This window comes from Poromitra crassiceps, assembly GCF_964638095.1.
Source record: "Poromitra crassiceps genome assembly, chromosome: 1".
NCBI classification, from domain to species: domain Eukaryota; kingdom Metazoa; phylum Chordata; class Actinopteri; order Beryciformes; family Melamphaidae; genus Poromitra; species Poromitra crassiceps.
Window position 1 is genome coordinate 122,355,099 of NC_139623.1, and position 22,282 is coordinate 122,377,380.

Below are 22,282 nucleotides of genomic sequence, written 5' to 3' on the forward strand. Positions count from 1 at the left end.
AAAGTGACATAGGCCATTATTTTAAGAGGGTGACGATAATCAAGTTAGAAATGTCAGTCTTATTTAATTCCTTGGCTCAGGACTGACTGGCCTGGGATGTAGTTATTTTATTTAGCAGTAATACGATACATAACATTATATAAAACAACTAACATATGAGTAGCAGTAACAGCAGTATTTGTGGTTGCTAGGAAACAACATGGTCCAGTTTATATGGGCAACCTGCCAACCAGATCAAAGACGACAACGCACACACACATGCAGGCAGACACACACACACATGCAGACACACACGCAGACACACACACACACACACACACACACACACGCGCACACACACACACACACACACACACACACACACAGTCTCTCTATTCTCCCTATTCTTTCATCTTATCGTTATGCCAACATTTCAGTTAAGAGATCGTGTTTGTGTGTGCGTGCGTGCGCGCGTGTGTGTGTGTGTGTGTGCGTGTGCGTGCGTGCGTGTGTAAATTAATCAGCTCATCAGGACACACACACACACACACACACACACACACAGGCCCTTTGTTCTCCTACTTTATGAGAATCAGTTAACAAGTTAAAATTAAACGCACGGCTCAACCTGGAGGAGAGTCTTCAGCTGAGCTGGAGTACAACAACAAAACAGACTCGTCTTACCACTTTATTGTAATATCCTGATTCATTATTTTTATACTGTATGCTTATTTGTGGATTATATTTACTAATTTGTAAAAAAAAATAAAAAAAAATGCAATCAATCAATGTGGCAAACACGGACACAATCACAGAATTTGGTACATTTTGAATCAACTGTAAAATGTGGAATATTGCAGAATATTGCCGCCCTGGCAACTACCCTATCTGTAAAGGGGAGACTCGTGGGTACAAACCAATTCTCATTTAGATATCTTGAGGTGAGAGGTCAAGGGACTCCTTTGAAAATGGCCATGCTAATTTCTCCCTCAGACAAGACAGGACACTGCTTTCAAGTCTGACATTTACCTAGATTTGCTAGAAAGATGAACAACATTTCAGCTTTTCACCAACTAGGGTGCTGCTTGATGTCACTAGGTTGACTGTACAGTACAGTACAGTAGATAACAGTACAGTACAGTGAAGTACAGTACAGTGAAGTACAGTAGAGAACAGTACAGTACAGTGAAGTACAGTACAGTAAAGTACAGTAGAGAACAGTACAGGACAGTGAAGTACAGTACAGTACAGTGAAGTACAGTACAGTGAAGTACAGTGAAGTACAGTACAGTACAGTGAAGTACAGTACAGTAGAGTACAGTACAGTAGAGTACAGTACAGTGAAGAACAGTACAGTACAGTACAGTACACTGAAGTACAGTACAGTGAAGTACAGTACAGTAGAGTACAGTAAAGTACAGTACAGTACACTGAAGTACAGTACACTGAAGTACAGTACAGTGTGAAGTACAGTACAGTGAAGTACAGTACAGTGAAGTACAGTACAGTGTGAAGTACAGTACAGTGAAGTACAGTACAGCACAGTGAAGTATAGTACAGTGAAGTACAGTACAGTGAAGTACAGTACAGTAAAGTATAGTACAGTGAAGTACAGTACAGTGAAGTATAGTACAGTGAAGTACAGTACAGTGAAGTATAGTACAGTGAAGTACAGTACAGTGTGAAGTACAGTACAGTGAAGTACGGTACAGTACAGTGTGAAGTACAGTACAGTGAAGTAGGGTTGCCACGGTGTGGTCATTTTCACACTGGGTAATAAACACGTGACAACACCGGTGTTACCGGTAACATATAATATAATATAAAAAAAAATTAAAAATGAATTTATTATTAACTCATTGAGTGCCAATGACGACTATAGTCGTCAATTCGGATAGTAACGTAGAGTGCCAATGACGACTAAAGTCGTCAATTGCGTTTTTTGACGGTGGGACGTGGATCAAAGCCTGATCCATCTCCTGTGAAAGTATGGTGGATGTTGAATGTGTAAAAGCTATTTTACGGACCCATTAGGTGGCGACAGTGCTCTCCAGATTAGAGAAAGGCGAGGAAAAAAGAGAGAAGAAGTCATGGGGAAACGGAAATCACATCGGTATGGATCGATATGCATGAAGCATAACGTTAGCTGTGCTGGATGTAGCGCACTTTTCAGTGCAGAGCAAACTCAGCAGAGAGCCACCAGAAACACACCCACGGAAGAGGGGTTTGCAGTTGAGGGGGGGGGGGGGGGGGGCACGCAGGGCAGCATACAACACCGACCCAGACAGACCCAGACAGCAGGACAGGATTGGCAAACACAAGCTAGAATATCTGATGCCCACCAGCAGTAAATCAAGACCAGCAAGAAGCTGCAACCAGCAGCGCACGCAGGGGCCAGCGCTGCTGGTTGCAGCTAAAAAATATTATTTTGCCAAACAAAATTCCTTTGTTTTCACTGTTTTATTGAAGGAAATTATTTTTGAGGTGTCACATCAGAAAATATTAGCTTCAGAGTCAGTCATGTGCTTGAAATGCTTCATTTCACAAAAGGCTAATTATCTCAGCTTCTAGTTTGAAACGTCTCTTTTTGGTGAAATCAACCTTCAATCAATCTTCTCCGGCTCATAACTAAAGAACGGAAAATGATATCAATAAACTTTTTTTTGCTGATGATAGAAGAGAGTCTCATCGTTCTTTGGGCGTGTTCGGTGTTTACATAGTAATATCACACAATATTCTGTGGGCCTTGAGAAATCACTGAAAACGCTCTGAAACTCTGGCACTGGGAGCATCCGTTTTCCAAAAGTGGCTGGCACTCAATGAGTTAAAAGAATATTAAAAAATTAATAATAATCCTCAGCTGTCCTCACGGTTCAGTCAGTCAACTCCTCTCCGCTGCTGTGTTAGCTTGGACGCTCACAGTCACAACACTGGCTGCCTCACAATACTTGGCTGTAGGGCCCGAAATTAGAGCCCGCCACCCGCCAATGGCGGTCACTGAACTAACGCTTGTGCGTTCAGTGCGGTAGTATAACATGAGTGCTTCCTGAGGCTGTTTCATTCTAGCTCTCCCGTATAGGCTACCAAACGTGACTGGAATGAAATGCAGTCGTCAATTTAGCGGAGGTAAATTGACAGCCTAACGTCGGGCGAATCAATAAATGAATCAATCAATCGCTCGCACTTGTTGCCGACACTCGTATGATACAGTATATATGAGGAGATAATAGTTATGTGTGTTTTGGTGCGCAGCTGGCACGAGTGCTTTGTGAGACTGTTTCATTCTGGCTCTGCCGTATAGGCTACCAAACATGACTGGAGTGGAATGGAATGCAGTCGTCAATTTAGCGGAGGTAAGAAGCGTCTTTTAACCTCTGCTAAATTGACAGCCTATTGGGCGAATCAATCAATGAATCAATCAAATCTGGAGACTTTTTCTGACATGGGATTAACATTACCAGCAAGCAGCAGTAAGAAGGCAATGACAATAGCTGGGTAAGTCCCGCTAGCATCGATGCTAAGTTAGCAAAGTACAGGGTGAGTGCAGCTGAAGCACATGGCTAATTAATATGGATGTTAACGTCCATATTAATTAGCCATGTGCTTCAGCTGCAATTCGCTCGCTCCATGATGAGACTAGCTACAGCATAACTCCAGCTCTTCTTCTGCCTTTACAAAACAAACTAAATCTCAACACTGCAGCACAGCTCTGTTTATCCAGCTATAGTTTGTCACAGTGCAGCCACACTGCAGCCCAGAGGGAGCGCTTGTAATTGACCCCGGTGCACGCTGAAACTAGCACAAGCGGGTGGAGTTTTTTCTTTCTTTCTTCCTCCATAAAAATGAACGGTGTTACCGGTGGGCATGTTATGTAATCGGTGTATGACCCACCACCGTGTAACACCGGTAACACCGACTACCGTGGCAAGCCTACAGTGAAGTACAGTACAGTACAGTACAGTACAGTGAAGTACAGTACAGTACAGTGAAGTACAGTACAGTACAGTGAAGTACAGTACAGTGTGAAGTACAGTAAAGTACAGTACAGTGAAGTACAGTGAAGTACAGTACAGTGTGAAGTACAGTAAAGTACAGTACAGTGAAGTACAGTACAGTACAGTGAAGTACAGTACAGTGTGAAGTACAGTGAAGTACAGTACAGTGAAGTACAGTACAGTGAAGTACAGTACAGTACAGTGAAGTACAGTACAGTACAGTGTGAAGTACAGTACAGTACAGTGTGAAGTACAGTAAAGTACAGTACAGTGAAGTACAGTGAAGTACAGTACAGTGTGAAGTACAGTACAGTGAAGTATAGTACAGTGAAGTACAGTACAGTGTGAAGTACAGTACAGTGAAGTACAGTACAGTGAAGTACAGTACAGTGAAGTACAGTACAGTGAAGTACAGTACAGTGAAGTACAGTACAGTGAAGTACAGTACAGTGAAGTACAGTACAGTGAAGTACAGTACAGTGAAGTACAGTACAGTACAGTGTGAAGTACAGTACAGTACAGTGTGAAGTACAGTAAAGTACAGTACAGTGAAGTACAGTGAAGTACAGTACAGTGTGAAGTACAGTACAGTACAGTGAAGTACAGTACAGTACAGTGTGAAGTACAGTAAAGTACAGTACAGTGAAGTACAGTGAAGTACAGTACAGTGTGAAGTACAGTACAGTGAAGTATAGTACAGTGAAGTACAGTACAGTGTGAAGTACAGTACAGTGAAGTACAGTACAGTGAAGTACAGTACAGTGAAGTACAGTATAGTGAAGTACAGTACAGTACAGTGTGAAGTACAGTACAGTAAAGTACAGTACAGTGAAGTACAGTACAGTGAAGTACAGTACAGTGTGAAGTACAGTACAGTGAAGTACAGTACAGTGTGAAGTACAGTACAGTACAGTGACGTACAGGCTAGTTAAGTGTTGGTAGTAAGGATAAGGCCCAGGACATCTCTCTATCCACTCTGCTAGCCAGAAAACTGCTGCTACAGTCCTGGAAGTCTGAGAAGTGTCCTACATTTGATTTGTGGCTTAAGGAAGTAAGAAATGTGTTGCATCTGGAGAAAATCCAATTCACTATCTCAAACCGAGAAGGGGTATTTCAGAAAATTTGGCAACCCATTGTCAGCCTGCTGGGAAAGTACAATGATTGAGATTGTGTCTTCCGTCATTTCCATATAACTTCCATCCAATATCTTGTATGTAACCTTTCTTGTGTATCACCACCATTTTGTTTTTATTATTTTATTTTATATATATATATATATATGTTTGTTTTTTTATGTGGGGGGTTGTCGTTTTCTTTGTTTATTCTGTATTGTATTTTTTGTGATGTCTTTATTTTCTTATAAAAACTAATAAACAAAGTTATAAAAAAAAGAAGTTGTTACCTTTTGGTTTGCTTGTCAACCAGTAGACAGTGGACTGAGTGTCTCAGGCAGTAGATTCCTCCAAACACTGCACACATCCTGAAAAACACGCGCGCGCACACACACGCACGCACACGCACACGCGCGCGCACGCGCACACACACACACACACACACACACACACACACACACACACACACACACACACGATAATGAAGTATAATGATGGTTTATTCAGTTAGCTTAGAGTTCTCAACGGGCCTGAAAATTCAAACCCAACCCGACCCAAGTAAGTTGAAGCCTGAGCCTGACCCGGGTTCCGTCGGGCTCAGGCTGAAACTGAGAACTCTAAGCTGTGTCTGTGCATGCATGTGTGTGTTAGCATTAAAGAGAGTGAGAGAGAATAAAGAGAGCTCCATCTAGCCTACTGTAAATACATAAAAAATTAAAAAAATAATAATTGTGAAGCCATTCTTCAAGATTCAAGACATTGTCACTTCGTAGTACAATTATGCACGTGTGAAATTATTGTACTGGGGGGCTCCATTACAAGACATAGGTAGGTACAAAGTCACAACAATTATTATGGTTATTTTCAGTCTCTTTCGCTATGAACGGTCCTGGGCAGAAACAGGCAACCGGCAGCTGCAAACAGGGAGGGAGGGTGTCATGGAAGCGCCCACGGTCTCACCATGAAACTCGTGAATAGCCACTTCTAAACATGAAGTGTGGAACATGTCCGGCTAGCCAGAGCCGGATATTTTCTGGTTTTTAAGCCGGATAATTGTTTCTAAACATGCAGGCCGACCGGCTAGCAGCTGGTCATAACCCGGATTTCACTGCATGTTTAGAAGGGGCTTAAGTAAGTAGGCTATCATCTTCTTGTTGCATTTTTTTTGGCAGATGAGGGAGAAAGAAATGATTCAACTTTTACTTGTTTACTCACCTAATTTGGCTCTCTTCCAAATAATCCAGCCGTAACTACATCCATTCATGAAATGATTAAATAGCACAGGGACATTAATGGTTTGTAAAGTAACTCAGACATACAAGATCCGGAACATGAGCTGCCGGTGTTAAACAACAGCCGTTTTGCCAACAATGTGGATCCTGTACTAGGGGCTCAGATGGTCATGATCCGCACTCGCGGGAGTCCGCATAAGGCGGCTAATTGTTTCTAAACATGCAGGCCGATCGGCTAGCAGTTGGTCATAATCCAGATTTAACTAGGGGTGGGACAAAATATCGATACTCACGGTATCGCGATATTTCCGCTTGCGATACGTTATCGATACACTGGCACCAAGTATCGATATGTTTATTTAATTTTTTTTTTTTTTTTAATAAACAGGCTAAAATATTATGCTGTGTGTGGTAGTTGAAACATAGTTTCAAGTTGACGTTTATTTATGTTTGTAGTTGAAACAAAAACATAAATACTGTAGGCTACATGAATGGAAATGTTTGATCATTAATATCTACTTTTAGAAATTATATAGGTAGGTAGGTTATATAGGTTTTCTTGTTTTAATAATAATAATAAAAATACTTAATGTGTAACTTTTCCTCCGTGGTATCGAAAATGGTATGAGTGAGTGAGTGAACTCTGAGAGAGTTCATGTCAATTCTGCTAATAAATACATAATACCTGCTTCTTGCCTTTTAGGGGTATTTTTTTCTCTTCAGTTACACAGATATCGTGATGTATCGTAGGTTAAATTTCTTCCAATATATCGATTATCGCAGAATCGCTGTAACGTAGGGGTGTCACGATACACTCAGTTCACGATACGATACGTATCACGATACTGGGTTCACGATAACGATACGATACGATACGATTTTAACAATATTTTTTTAAACTTGAATAATGACAATATATGACTGGAAAAGTAGTATTTTATTTGAAATGCACAAATACAAAACATGCTGTTGTGGGAAATTGTTATTACAATAACAACTAGAAAAAACATGAGATTGGAGATAAGGCTTATCTTGAAATAGAATGAGTTACACCGTCACTTAGATTTACTTTGAACTAAAAGGTTTCTCAGCAGTATAAATTCTCATTATGCATCTTCAGTTTTTCTTCAAACTCAAACAACAAGACTTTTCTTAGTCTATTTTTTATGCATCTTCAGTTTTTCCTGTCAAGTAAACAGTTTTGCCAGAAACTCAATTGAATGGTTTCTCTCCTGTATAACTTATCATGTGTCTCTTCAGAGACTTGTTCAACTGAACTACTTTCCACACATTGAACTTCAACAAACAAAGACGTTTCTTTGTCTACTTTTGAAAAAAAAAAAAAAAAAAAAAAAAAAAAGTTTTTTTTTTTTTTTTTTTTTTTTTTCACGATATGAGATTTCATCTCAACGATACATATCGTGACGTTTTACTATCGCGAAATTTCGTGGGACGATATATTGTGACACCCCTACTGTAACGTGATAATATCGTTATCGAGGGCCAAGTATCGTGACCATATTGTATCGTGAGTTACTCCACGATTCCCACCCCTAGATTTAACTGCATGTTTAGAAGGGGCTATAGTATGTCTCTCTCTCTCTCTCTGTCGGTCTGTATCTCTCTCTCTCCGTGTGTCTCTATGTCCGTCTCCCTGTCTCTCTCTCTAACATATAACATATGTTCTCCTCCCTCATTCTCTCTCTTAATAATAATCAAATTATGGCTCACTTCATAAATCAAAGGCTCTCTCTCGCTCTCTCTCTCTCGCTCTCTCTCTCACACACACACAGACACACACACAAATCCTCTACTGCGTGTGTGCGTGTGTGTAGGACCTTTTCTGAAGAGCTACCATAGTTCCTGTCACTTGCACTCACACACTCTTTCTCTCTCTCTCTCTCACACACACACACACACAGGTGTAATTACCATGAGCTGACAGACAGACCGTTGTTAGCTAAGTGTGTGTGTGTGTGTGTGTGTGTGTCCAATCTTTTCATCTCTTTGAAGCTTCTTAAGATGGCGAGCCAAATTATAAGACACACACACACACACACACACACACTGTGATCACGCAACAAAAATAATTTGTTCCTGTTCTTGTGTGAGTGATGGGCTACAGAGTGTGTGTGTGTCCACCCCTTAATTAAAAGAAAACAAGTAATAAGTGGAATAAGTGCAGAGACGATGATAAATGAGATCACACACGCACGCACGCACACACGAACGCATTACATTACATTACATTACATTACGTCATTTGGCAGACGCTTTTATCCAAAGCGACTTTCATTAACAAATTTTTGTCAGCAATAGAACAATCAACTATGGAGCACAGTCTATGACAACTACAACTTCTGTAAGGAATAGTGGTACAAGTTTAGTTTAGGTTAGTTTTTTTTTTTTTTTAGGAAAGAGAGAGAAAGAAGTTAGATCAAGAAGGGCCCAGATGGAGCCTGAAAAGGTGTGTCTTTAGTCTTTTCCGAAAGATCGGCAGTGATTCAGCCATCCTGACTGAAGGTGGAAGCTCGTTCCACACTTGGGGTGCCAGGGACGAGAAGAGTCGAGATCGGGATGAGCGACTTTTGAGCCCCTGTAGCGAAGGAGGGGCGAGGCGACCTGCACTGGTGGAGGAGCGAAGGGAGCACTGAGAGGTTTGGAACCTGACCATAGATTGCAGGTACAGGGGAGCTGACTGGTGTACTGCCCTGTAGGCCAGTACCAGTGTCTTGAATTTGATGCGGGCCGAGATGGGAAGCCAGTGGAGGTCCTGGAAGAGGGGAGTGACATGAGAGAATTTGGGTTGGTTGAATACCAGACGGGCTGCAGCGTTCTGAATGAGCTGAAGCGGTCGGATGTCGGTGGCAGGTAGGCCGGCCAGGAGCACGTTGCAGTAGTCCAGGCGAGAGATAAGTGACTGGACCAGGAGTTGAGTCGCTTCTCTTGTGAGAAAGTCACAGATTTTTCGGATGTTGTAGAGGGAGAACCTACAGGAGCGTGCTGTCGCAGCTATGTTGGCTGAGCAAGACAGCTGGTTGTCAAGGATCACCCCAAGGTTCTTAGCTGTTTGGGAGGGAAGTACAGTGGTATTGTCAATGGAGATGGAGAGATCAGCGAGAGGGCAGTCTTTCCCTGGAAGGAAGAGTAGCTCTGTATTACCGGTGGTGGGCAGACATCCACTTCATCGGGAGAGAGGGGGGAGAAGGAAGGAAATCCAGGGACAGGGGGCCGAGAAGCAGGATTGGAGTCGGGAGTGTTAGTGAGGGTGCCTGGAGGATGGAAGGAGGAGCTGATGTCATCCACCTTTTTAGTAAAGAAGGTTACAAAATCATCAGCAGAGAGGGAGGAGGGAGGGGGAGGGGAGGGAGGGTTGAGGAGCGTAGAGAAGGTGGAGAACAGTTTACTGGGGTTGGATGCAGAGGACTGGATGAAGAAGGAGGTTTTTGCTTTGGAGACAGCAGAGGTGAAGTTGGAGTGGATAAGGTGGTAGGAAGAGAGATCTTCAGGGTGATGTGGTTTTCTCCATTCTCTCTCAGCTGTCCGAAGCTCTGTTCGATAAGTTCGCAGAGATTCGGTCAGCCAAGGAGCAGGGGGAGAGGACCGCACGCACGCACACACATACACACACACACACACACACACACACACACACACACACACACGACCACGACCTATAGAGTCATGTGGCATTTCCTGCCATGGAAGTAAGTTCCCCATTCATTTTCTCCATAGACATTTAAAAAAATCCTTATATATTTTAAGGCTGGAACCAAGCCAACCCGTGACCTACTGAATTGGGAGTGACTAAAAAACATTTCAGTTGGAGCAAAGACAAAAAATAAAGACGGGGGGAAATCAGGGATTGGACGGTGGGCGGACGGACCGGGGTGGGGGGGATGATATGTGGCAGGGGACCATGGGTCAGATGGGGAGCATGGGTGGGATTCGGGAAGCCCCACAGCTACTGAATCACGAGCAGTGTTGGGGGTCTTAGGTCTTTACTCAAAAAAGTAATATATTACACATTACTTAACACGTTCACTGCCAATGGCGAGTTGAGTCGTCAAAAAAAATCCAACGGTTGACTGCCAATGACGAGTTGAGTCGTCAAAAAAAAAAAAAAAAAAATTTTGACGGTGGGACGTTGATCAACGCCCCCCACGTCTCCTATAAAAATATTGGAGCCACCGAACGTGTACAACCCATTCCACCGACCCACTAAGTGGCGACAGTGCACTCCATTCTAGAAAAAGTCGAGCCAAAACTGCAGGGGAACGCGCGATGAAACCATTCTCCTACTGTAAAATGGATTGGCGAAAACGCTTTCGCGCTGATTGCTGGCGGTGCGGGATTGCAAATTTGCATAATAGATTATGGGTGCAACACACTTTGAAACACGCAGCATAAATAAGACCACAATCGCAAAAGAAACCCCGTTTCTTGGGGTTTCTCAACCGAAAACCCAGAAACGAACGAGCCTCATTCTCATACTGTAGGCGAAAACGCTTTCACGCTGGCGCACACGGGCGCACAACGGTGGGGGGTTCCAAAAATAGACTGGGTGGAAAACACACTTTGAAACACGCAGCATAAAGCCTAGAATCGCACAAAGCTTCATCAAAGCTCTCAAACCCAAGAAACGAGTGAGCCCCATCCACACTCCCAGGGAGGGAGGCTGCTCACTGCTCAGACAGGCAGTAGAAACTGCTTGTGACAAACGCGCTGCTGAAAGCCACCAGACACGCCCACGGAGGGAGGAGTTTGAAGGAGAGGGCGTTCAGAACTATATTGTTTAGATGTCTGATATCTCACTGATGCCAAAAATAAATGGTTAAAGTGACTGTTCTGCCTGTTTGATTGAATTTCACAAAACTGCGATTATCTCAGCTTTCAGTCTCAGACGCTGAAACCATGCTGTACTCAACGGCTAATATCTACATAACTACTAACTCTACAAACTAACTCTTTTAGACAGAGAAAGCACACATTCTATTAGTACTTTTGTGAACTTTGTGTTCACAAAGTCCAAGCAGAAAATAATCCTCGGCTCTTGTAAAATGAGCCAGAATCCTCAAAAAAACCCTCTGGCAGAAGCTACCTACAGTAAAAAAAAAACGGCTGGGAGTGAATGTGTTAAAAAAAAGTAATGCCTTACTTTACTTAATTACGCCCTGGAGCAAGTAATTTGTTACACTACTCGTTACATAAACTTTGCGTTACTCCTAAACATCGACTGAGATGCATTGTCAGTTAACAACATTACACATTACATTACACATATGCCCACATATCAGCACAAATCCTTCTCCTATTAAGGAGGACATACACAAGATCTTTGTTTCTGAAATGGAGACAACTCCAACTTTGGACGACTCCACACGAGACGCCAGGATTTATTATTCTCCCCGGGTCCAACATGAAGCGTCAGGCGCTCCACCATCAACACAACACAACACTTCTATTGCCTGCCTCCAAAATAAAAGCTCTGTACTGCATAGCTATATCAAGAAAATAACGTGAATCACTTACAGCCTTCACCATAGAAATATCTTACACTGGCAACATTTCCTCTGACTGGTTGCACTTCACCATCAAATTCCTGTCCTTTCGTGCAATAATTCGAAGTACGTGCATAATCCACCAGTTAAAAGTTGTAGACTGCACGCTGCTATTTCCCCTCCGCCCGCATCTGATCAGTCACTGTGTCTACAATGGTCTATATTGAGCCATTATGGACACCATAGTTTCAGGAAGTTATCCTATAATGGATGGGCTGGAGGGACCTGGACGCATGAACCCACAAATCGTCACTCTTCCTGCCTAAAACCTAAGCAACCGTTACTCCACCCCTCCCCCCAGCCCATCCGTTCTAGCCACACAGACATGTCTTTAAGTCAGCTGTAGTGTTGCGCAATCGAGTGAATGAAAGCACGTTGTTTTCTCCATAATAAATCCTGCAGATTCAAACCCGATCTTGCTGAAAATTGATTGAAAACTTATGTAACGCAAGTAATGACTTCAGCGTTTGATAAGTAACTGTAATGTGATTGCTGGATTTAGGAACCGTAATGCCTTACACTACTCGTTACCGACAAATGTAATGTGATTACAGTAACACGTTACTTTGTAACAACTTTGTTCAAACATGTTCGGCCTCACTCCCAGGAGTCGTCCTCTCCCTCGTCTCCACCTCCGGCAGCTGGGGAGTTCATGTTACACCTGCCTGCTCTGGTAACAGAGCCTGCCTGCCTGCCTGCCTGCTCTGGTAACAGAGCCTGCCTGCTCTGGTAACAGAGCCTGCCTGCTCTGGTAACAGAGCCTGCCTGCCTGCCTGCCTGCCTGCTCTGGTAACAGAGCCTGCCTGCCTGCCTGCTCTGGTAACAGAGCCTGCCTGCCTGCCTGCTCTGGTAACAGAGCCTGCCTGCCTGCCTGCTCTGGTAACAGAGCCTGCCTGCCTGCCTGCCTGCCTGCTCTGGTAACAGAGCCTGCCTGCCTGCCTGCCTGCCTGCTCTGGTAACAGAGCCTGCCTGCCTGCCTGCTCTGGTAACAGAGCCTGCCTGCCTGCCTGCTCTGGTAACAGAGCCTGCCTGCCTGCCTGCTCTGGTAACAGAGCCTGCCTGCCTGCCTGCTCTGGTAACAGAGCCTGCCTGCCTGCCTGCCTGCCTGCCTGCTCTGGTAACAGAGCCTGCCTGCCTGCCTGCCTGCCTGCTCTGGTAACAGAGCCTGCCTGCCTGCCTGCCTGCCTGCTCTGGTAACAGAGCCTGCCTGCCTGCCTGCTCTGGTAACAGAGCCTGCCTGCCTGCCTGCTCTGGTAACAGAGCCTGCCTGCCTGCCTGCTCTGGTAACAGAGCCTGCCTGCCTGCCTGCTCTGGTAACAGAGCCTGCCTGCCTGCCTGCCTGCTCTGGTAACAGAGCCTGCCTGCCTGCTCTGGTAACAGAGCCTGCCTGCCTGCCTGCTCTGGTAACAGAGCCTGCCTGCCTGCCTGCCTGCTCTGGTAACAGAGCCTGCCTGCTCTGGTAACAGAGCCTGCCTGCTCTGGTAACAGGGGAGATTGGGGGTATTCCTTTACAACTGAATGGAGGCTAACATTAGGGAGGCTAGCATGCTGCAACTCATCACTGAGTACTTGTTTTCGGTGCATTGTGAAAAGCTTTTCAACAGTGCAATCAAACTCCCCAAACGTTATGTTCCGCTCTGGTCCTGCCTCTCTAGTGGCCTGTTGTCCAATCAAATTCCTTCATCCACAATAAAGAAGTGAAGACGCTGTCGGCCCAAGCCTACTTACTACCTGTGAGCATGACTCGAGAAGGACTCGGCTGCAGCCACACTGACCTATCAGAAAGGAGAGATGTCTGTCCGTCAACTTGTTTTGGAACGTCAAATAAATAAAAACGTCTATGATCCGTCCAGGAAAAGTTCATGTGTCCTGTGGCCACAGCTAAGAGATTCTGTGTGTGTGTGTGTGTGTGTGTGTGTGTGTGTGTGTGTGTGTGTGTGTGTGTGTGTGTGTATGTGTGTGTGACCTCAGCGACAATATCCGGTGAGGATCATCTAATATGTAAATGAGCTGAGCCCAGGGCGACACCCTCCTCATTCCTGAGCCGCTCCAACGAGCCTGGTGCATCGGTCACCATGACAATGAGCTGATCAGTCAGTGTCTGCAGCTCATTAACAGAAACTGTGCTCCATACACACTGCAGTACTACTAACTAGTGTTCACTGTTCAGCAAGATAGTCTTCACAAATGAGGACCACTTTACGTTTCTGAAACCATAAAAGTGGTCCTCATTTGTGAAGATTATCTTGCTGAACACAAAGTTTACTGTTTCATAAACTTTTGTTAAAGGAACACTGCTGATTTTCAACCAGTTTTGTATCATTACAAAGTCAGGAGTCAGAAAACTGTGAACAGTTTTGCAGACATTCATTTAGTTTGACAGTTATTGAGAGTTGATTTGAGTGAATTTGTGGACCAGTGATGTCCATCTGCACAAATTACATCACTGGTCCACAACTGAACTCTCAATAAGCACTTGAAGCTGGACCCAAAAGGGAGTCGTCCCCATTCCCCCCCATGTTAAAACAGTCATGTTTACAGCATCTTTATATAAAAAGGGGAGTAAGTGGGTTCTGTCTGTTTCTTTGTCTCTCTGTCTGCGATTTTTGTCCCACATTGTGAGATTTGTGATGAGTTTGGTCAGTAATGATGTCACTGATGATGTCACAATGCCTATGACATCATCAGTGATGTCACTCAAGCACTCGATGATGTAATCAGTGATGGTCACTCGAGCAATTGTGATGTCACTGACGGTGATCAGTGATGGTCACTCGAGCAATTGTGATGTCATCAGTGAGTGATGTCATCAGCGATGCGAAGTTGAGCAATCGTGCAATTGTGCGCTGCGCATGCCAATAGACCATTTTTACGTTTGTAAACAGCGATTACGTATTTTGTGGGCGGAGCCGAACTGGTTGCAGAAAGTGACAGCTAGCGAGCAGTTCAGCTGTCATAGAAATATCAGGAAGATGCGGATGCCTCCTCCACGCATTTTAAAGCTTTGCCAGCAACAGACAGGTTACCTTACACAAATAAGCTAACTCTTTCAATGGGGTGAGGTTTCCTGAGCCGTACTCACTGTCAGGATGGGTCTAGGATCCAACTACATCGCCAACGTTGCAGTGCCGGGCTGCCTGCCGGCCATCGTCATAATTCCTAGTGGGAAAGTCTTTCCTGTATTCCGGGGATCTCTCTAGTTTCGGCTTCACTTGCTTCCTCAGAGTTTTGGTTACCGCGATGAGTGCGCAACTAACGCGGCAAACCCACCAGGCCCGTCTGCGCAGCGTTCCGTCTGCACCGCGGTTTTGCTCCGTCCTCTGCACGTCGGCATGTCCCACAGCACGCGTTTCAGAAGCGGAGCGCTGCCTGGCAGCTGATGCAAGATCGCGCGGGATTTACGAGATCGCGCGATACTGTGTGTACAATGGGGTGGATGTAAAGAGCACAACACACAAACAACACAGTCTGTCGTTGACTTGCTTTTGATTTGGTCATTTTCCCTTGATTGTTGTGCTTCTACCATGGGTAAGTAGGCTGAAATTATTTATTTATTTGTCATACAGTGCCTGTTAGCAGGAGGAGAACTCTTGCATTTCTTCGTCTACTTGAAAGACTACAGGGGGAGGGGGGGAGAAGGAGAAGGAGTCGGTATTGGGTCTGCACACGGTGTTTCATTATGAAAATCGACCGGATTCTCGTGCAGTTGCTGCGTCTGACTTCCGGGCTGAACGATCTGCTCTGTGCAGCTTGACGCAGCTTGCAGGCGTCATCCGTGAAAAATAGAACTGCCGCGTATCTTTAGCGGAGCGAGGGTTCCATGACGCTGTTCCGACCTCTCGCTGTTCCGACCTCCCCTCTCCCAGCCCCCATGCCTAAACCTAACCTCCCCCAGACCCTAACCCAAAACCTAACCTCTCCCACCCCCACGCCTAAACCTAACCTCCCCCAGACCCTAACCCAAAACCTAACCTCTCCCACCCCCTACGCCTAAACCTAAGGTCGGCATTGCGAGTGGTCGGCATAGCGGGTGGACACCGGAGCGAGGCGTCAAGCCGCTTCTGGGACGCTTCTGATACGCGCCGTTGCGTGCCTGGTGGGATCACACACGTTGACTAAAATGCCCACGAGCAGCTCCGACGAGCGCGTCGGAGCCGGAACGCGTACGTGAAGTTCCTGGTGGGACTTGCCCGTAACCCTGTGACGTCGTCCACTCCAAATGGGTCTATAGAGTAGGTGAGGCCACACAGCAGCCGAGCTGCGTATGCAAGCCCGCGCAGCCAGCTGCAGGGCAGGTGAGGCCACGCAGCGGGCGAGCCTAGTGGTTCAAAACACGGTTGTGGGCTATATAGCTAATTTCATCTTTCATAACAACTTGTAATTTATTTTTTAAAGCAGGTTATTATGTGATACCCGAGAGACTATGAATAATATGTTTGTTTTGAAAAAAAATAAATGGTCTGTTGACTTATGGGATAAACCAAAGCTAAAAACCTATCGTCTCATAAAAGACAGTTACGGTGTGGAGTCCTATGTGGAGTTTGACTTGGACAGACGACAAAGATCTCTGTGTGCACAGTTACACTCTGGAACCCGTCCCTTAGCAATAGAGACTGGTAGGTTTAATGCTCCCCCTGAAGAAAGTAGACTGTTTACTATGCGATTTAGATTAAATTGAAAATGAGACTCACTGTTTGCTCTATTGCACTGCGATGATGCAAGAGAAGTGCTCTTTAGTAAAATGTCCTCTATTTATGCAGACTTTTTTTTACTTGGATGACTATGAGAAATTGGAGCTGTGTTTAAAAAAAGCGACCTTCCCGACTGCAAGTTTTATTTGTCAGGCGTCTCGCGCGAGCTGTGCAAGAATCCCAAGATGGTGATGGCCACACTCTAATACTCTAGGCTTCAAAACAGGAGTCCTCAGTGGTGATAATGAGGGATCGGCAAGCGCTGCCTTTTTACTTTCCCCACCCAGATTTATCCTGCCGGTCCCGGGGATTGAACAGACGACCTTCCGTTCACAAGCTCGCTTCTCTAACCATTGGGCCACCACTGCCCAAATGACACGCTGACTCCGCCCATATTTTTAGACGGTTGATGTTCAGCACTGGTACCAAATCATGAATTTTGTGTATGGTTACACCCCCCTAGTAGACAGACGGATGGACAGACAGGTTAACACCCCCCTAGTAGACAGACGGATGGACAGACAGGTTAACAGTCAGACAGGTTCTTACCTACAGAAACACTGCGGTATTTCTCCAAGGCCATAGAGAGGAAACAGGAAGGGCGTGTTGCCGTAGCGACCCAGGCAACGCAGGAAGTGGCGTGTGGAGGCAAGCGCCACCTCTGTGGGCGTGTCTTCCATTGCCATGGCGATGGAGTGAAGCAGGAAGTGCTGCAAGTTGTCACCAAGCTGCTGGTCACGCAGGAAGTCCAAATATGGCCGACCAATGAAGGCTGAGGAGAGGAGACAAAGACTTCAACTCCCTATTCACCTTATTCTTTGCCCACACATGGACGCTTCCGCATTACGTCATTTCGTAATAGTATTTCCGTTTTGACTTGCCAAAAACCCCGCATGCAAAATGGCCGCGCACACTCCGCTCCTAAAGTGGCAAAATTACTCCCCCCATAAACTAACATATCTTGGCCAATAGAGAGCCGCAGTAACGAGTCCGGAAATCATCGATGCTAACAGCCCTGGTTCAACACAGTTTTCGCCTATGGGAGTTTTGAATGGGTTTTTGGCGCGATGCTTCTAATAATCTCTCTGGGCAACGCAGGCTTAATCAAACGCGAACCAGATGGTAGTAACATCATCTTCACACATGAAGACCACTTTTATGAGTTTTGAAGCTTTTATGTGCCGTTAAAAGGGCGGCTAGCTAGCAAACGGCTAAATGGGACTACACTGTTGAGTCGATGGGGATATATACGTCAATAACGTCATCACTCAAAGGACGAACACGGAAATTCTCTTTCCCTCACCTGGTTCAGCCCCGTTCAGCCCGGGGTAATCAGTGTGTGCATCAACAAAAGTCCAGGTTGAGTGCTGACGTGACGTGGAAGCCTATGCGACAGTGTGTAGTTCTGGATTAGCTTAGCACGAGCTTTTTACCTCTAGGGCTCGCATTTACGCTTCAAAACTCATGAAAGTGGTCCTCATGTGTGAAGATTATCCCGCTGAACCTTGGTTCGCGTTTGATTAAACTTGCGTTGCCCAGAGACCTTATTTGAAGCTTTGCGCCAAAAACCCATTCAAAAATCCCATAGACAGAAACAGTGTTGAACCAGGAAGTTCGGGACTTCCGCATTCAGCCTACAAAAATACGTCATCCCTGCGGCTCTCTATAAGTATGTAACATACAAAATAAAACAACCCGTAATATCTTAATTTTATGTAGAATGCAGAGGACATGTACGGTAACTGTTTAGTTAAACTTGCATTCCAGGAATATTGTGCTCTTAACACATTGAGTGCCAGCCGTTTTTTCAATCCTGTAGGTAAGTTGTGCCAGGTTTTTTTTTGAGGATTCTGGCTCATTTTACAAGAGCCGAGGATTATTTTCTGTTAAGACTTCGTGAACACCAATCATCTAAAAAGAACTAATAGAATGTGTGCTTTCTCTGTCTAAAAGAGTTAGTTTGCAGAGTTAGTAGTTATGTAGATATTAGCCGTTGAGTACAGCATGGTTTCAGAGATTTTCAGAGAGTTTAGAGATAAATGGATTTTTAGAACCACCTCACGTGCCTGTGATTATGGGTGCCCTTGGGCAAGTCTGTATACTGTATTGTGTGTGTGTGTGTGTGTGTGTGTGTGTGTGTGTGTGTGTCTCCAAACTCCTCCCTCCGTCTGTGCTGCGGAGGGAGGAGGCTCCGCGGCCGCTCTCGGGCAGTCTGGACTGTAAAACTGGCTCGTTCGTTTCTTGAGGTGTCGGCTGAGAGCTTTGAAGAAGCTTTTGCGATTCTGGTCTTATTTATGCGCAAAGGTACTCGAGTGTGTGTGTGTGCGCGCGCGCGCGTGTGTGTGTGTGTGTGTGTGTGTGTGTGTGTGTGTGTGTGTGTGTGTGTGTGTGTGTGTGTGTGTGAAATCGAAAGAGTTTTCGCCCAGCTATTTCCTTGAAAATTAGACTGGCTTTCTCCAGCGGACCCGTGGCTGTGGCTTTCTCTCTGTCTGGAGAGAACTGTCGCCACTTAGTGGTCGGTAAAATAGATTATACACATTCTCTTCCTCCAATATTGATATAGAAGACGTAAAAGGGGTTGATTGATGTCCCACCGTCAAAAAAAAAAAATGTTTATGTAAGACGAGATATCTCGTCTTTGGCACTCAACGGTTGGATTATGTAAGACGAGATATCTCGTCCATGGCACTCAACGTGTTAAGATGACGTTAGTGGAGTCGAGGCTGTTGCGTCCTGAAACCCACATAGGTTGCGTGCGATTCGAGGCGTAACCTATGTGTGGTTTGGCGTAACCTATGTGCGATTCGAAATAACGCATCCGAGATAGAAACGTTATGAATATAGCCACGTTATAAACAACAAACTAACGCTGGTGATCCGTATGGAAACAGTGTTACTCGAAATGGTTAAAAGTTATATCAATTTGGTCATTCAGTGGCATTTTACTGCCATATAACATAACTAACTAGTGGCTAATATTAGCCACAGAAGGCAACTAGCACTGAACCGGAAGAACAAATACGTTTGCGTTGAACGCGGAAGAGAGAAAAAGTGGGCGTGGTGAATAAGGTGAATACTGTACATCTTACTACATAAACGGTAGTCAATTAAAAGCCGGGTCCCTGATAATGGAAAACTATGGAAAATATTCACCCCCCCCCCCCCCCCCCCCCACACACACACACACACACACACACACACAGACACAGAGAGCCGGGGGTGGGCCCCGGAAGATTTTCAGATTTCAAAGCGGGCTGTGGAATTCTTAAATTTGGGAACCCCTGACCTATATAATCTCGATATTGTCGTAAATTCCCTGCACCAACTATGTTTCTATGACCGGTCAATCAAACGGAACGACCCAAAATGCGAGCTTCGGGGGTTAATTAATTTCTCCGTGCCACGGTGCGCAGCGTTGACTTTGATACACGCTGCCTTGCATGCTGAGTCTCAGAAACTGACCCCAAATTCCTCCGAATTTGGAGCCAGCAGTGGAATTCGCAGGGGGTTGTCTGAGATGATGATTGAGAAAAACGAAACAGTAGTCGCCTGAAAAAATAAACTGTATCTAGTGCTCAACTCAACACCATGAATGTAGCCTATTAAAACAACACTGGCGAGGGCTTTCAGTCCTCAGATGAAGGCTATCAGGTAACTAACAATAATGTATTCTTACCTTTTCTTTCAGTTTAAAATATTCCCAGCTGCGCTTGTTAACTTTAATTAGCCATTGTCAGTTCGGGAAGCGAGTTGAACAACCGCGTGTCAATCAGCTGTAGTCTGCTTTTAATAACATTATCGTCGTCATTGACAATAACATTAGACAAGCTTGGTTTCAGAAAATACTTTCATGTCTCATCTCTCTCTCTTTCTCTCCCTGCATGTAGATATGCAATCGCAGGAGCCACACTCTCCACCTGTTGAGACAGAGCTGCTGCTGACTGCGCCCAGTCACATACACTGAGCGTGTGCCGTGCATCCTTGTGAATTAGGCGTTTCGTTGTTTCGTTCATCACATAACACAGTAGCCTACACTATAACCTACACATAAAAATATTTATTTCGGCTATTTAACACATTGAATGCCAGCCATGTTTTCATTCCTGTAGGTAAGTTGTGCCAGGGGTGTTTTTGACGATTCTGGCTCATTTTAGAACAGCCGAGGATTCTTTTCTGTTAAGAATTCATGAACACCAATCATCTAAAAATAACTAATAGAATGTGTGCTTTCTCTGTCTAAAAGAGTTAGTTTGCAGAGTTAGTAGTTATGTAGATATTAGCCGTTGAGTACAGCATGGTTTCAGCGTCTGGAAATTTATTCAGAGATAAATGGCTTTTTGTGAAACAGTCACTTTAACCATTCATTTTTGGCATCAGTAAGACCGTCAGACATTCTAAACAATAGTTTTGAACAGTAATTTCCTCCATAACAACAGGAAACACCCCTCTCATTCAAACTCCTCCCTCCGTGTGTCTTCTCCTCCTTCCTCCTAACAGCGGGCGTGTCAGAAGCGCGTTGTGCTGCCTGCCTGTCTGTCTGCGTGCCTGCCTGCCTGCTTGCCTGCGTGCGGGGACGAGTCTGAAATGGATTACTGTAAAATCGCCAAGCCATTTCCTTGAATGGCTTGCTCCCGCGGTGTGTGTGTGTGTGTGTGTGTGTGTGTGTGTGTGTGTGTGTGTGTGTGTGTGTTCGCGCGTTGCTCCGCGGCTCTGGGGGGGAGGGGATCTCTGTCCGTTCTGTGTGTGTGTCTCCGGGCTCCTGACTGTAAAATCGCCAAGCCATTTCCGCGGGAGGCGGCTGCTTTTGGTGTACGGGTCCCGTGGCTGTGGCTTCTCTCTGTATCTGTCGCCACTTAGTGGTCGGTAAAATAGATTACACACATGCTCTTGCTCCTATAGTTATCTCGAAGATGTAAAAGGGGTTGATTGATGTCCCACCGTCAAAAAAACATGTAAGACGAGTTAGGTCGTCCTTGGCACTTAAGCGCTGGATTATGTAAGACGAGTTAGGTCGTCTCTGGCACTTAATGTGTTAATAGGAGGTGCTCTGTCAGAGCCAGATCCATGTGTAGGCTAGTATGCATTGATTAACTGTGGACTGGCGGGGTCTTGCAGCACTCGCATGTGCAGGGAGACTAGCAGACAGACACACAGAGAGCATATAGCCTACTTGACGTAGGCTATATGCTCTCTGTGTGTCTGTCATCAGTGCGCCCTGCCCGTTCACCAGCAACACATTTTCGTTCTGAGCTTTTTCTTTTTGTTTCTGTTGATTTTTTACACTAAATCCGACATGTGTAGTTCAATAATTCGTTTGAGAATTGAGAGTTTCGGGGGGTTTTCCCGGACAGCGTTTACCCTTCTCATCAATGCGTATCGGAGGAATGTTTTTGTTTAGTGTGCTGGAGGATTCAACTTGTGTTTTTGTTTTGTTAATCTGTTTTTTCTGCTTGCAGATGTAAAGAATAAACGCTTTCTAATGAAAAAATAAAGCATCTGTTGTATGATAATTGTTTAATGGGTCACAGAAAGTAAAATAGTGCATTTTAATCTTAATGATTGGTTAATGAGGGTCGGCTGTCAAAAAATAATAATTTTCGCCATTTTAATACAACTCAAATTGTGCTGAGAGGGCATTATTTTCACTGGACTTGGTGACCGTGAGATTTTTAATTTGTTGGACTTTGATGAATTATAACGGTAAAATTCTGG

General features: G+C 44.9%; 1 protein-coding gene across 1 annotated transcript in view; it reads right to left on the bottom strand.

The window, feature by feature from the left end:
- LOC310772916 (rab proteins geranylgeranyltransferase component A 1-like) overlaps nucleotides 1–22,282 on the bottom strand; it is a gene marked incomplete at its 3' end in the record, with an annotated part of 130,811 nt that overhangs the window by 46,424 nt on the left and 62,105 nt on the right. Inside the window, exons 10-11 of the mRNA XM_083632863.1 lie at nucleotides 17,120–17,342; nucleotides 5,377–5,454 (exon numbers count right to left, since the gene is read on the bottom strand). Coding sequence (XP_083488989.1) covers nucleotides 5,377–5,454; nucleotides 17,120–17,342 — 301 coding nt within the window. The remainder of the gene's footprint in view (nucleotides 1–5,376; nucleotides 5,455–17,119; nucleotides 17,343–22,282) is intronic.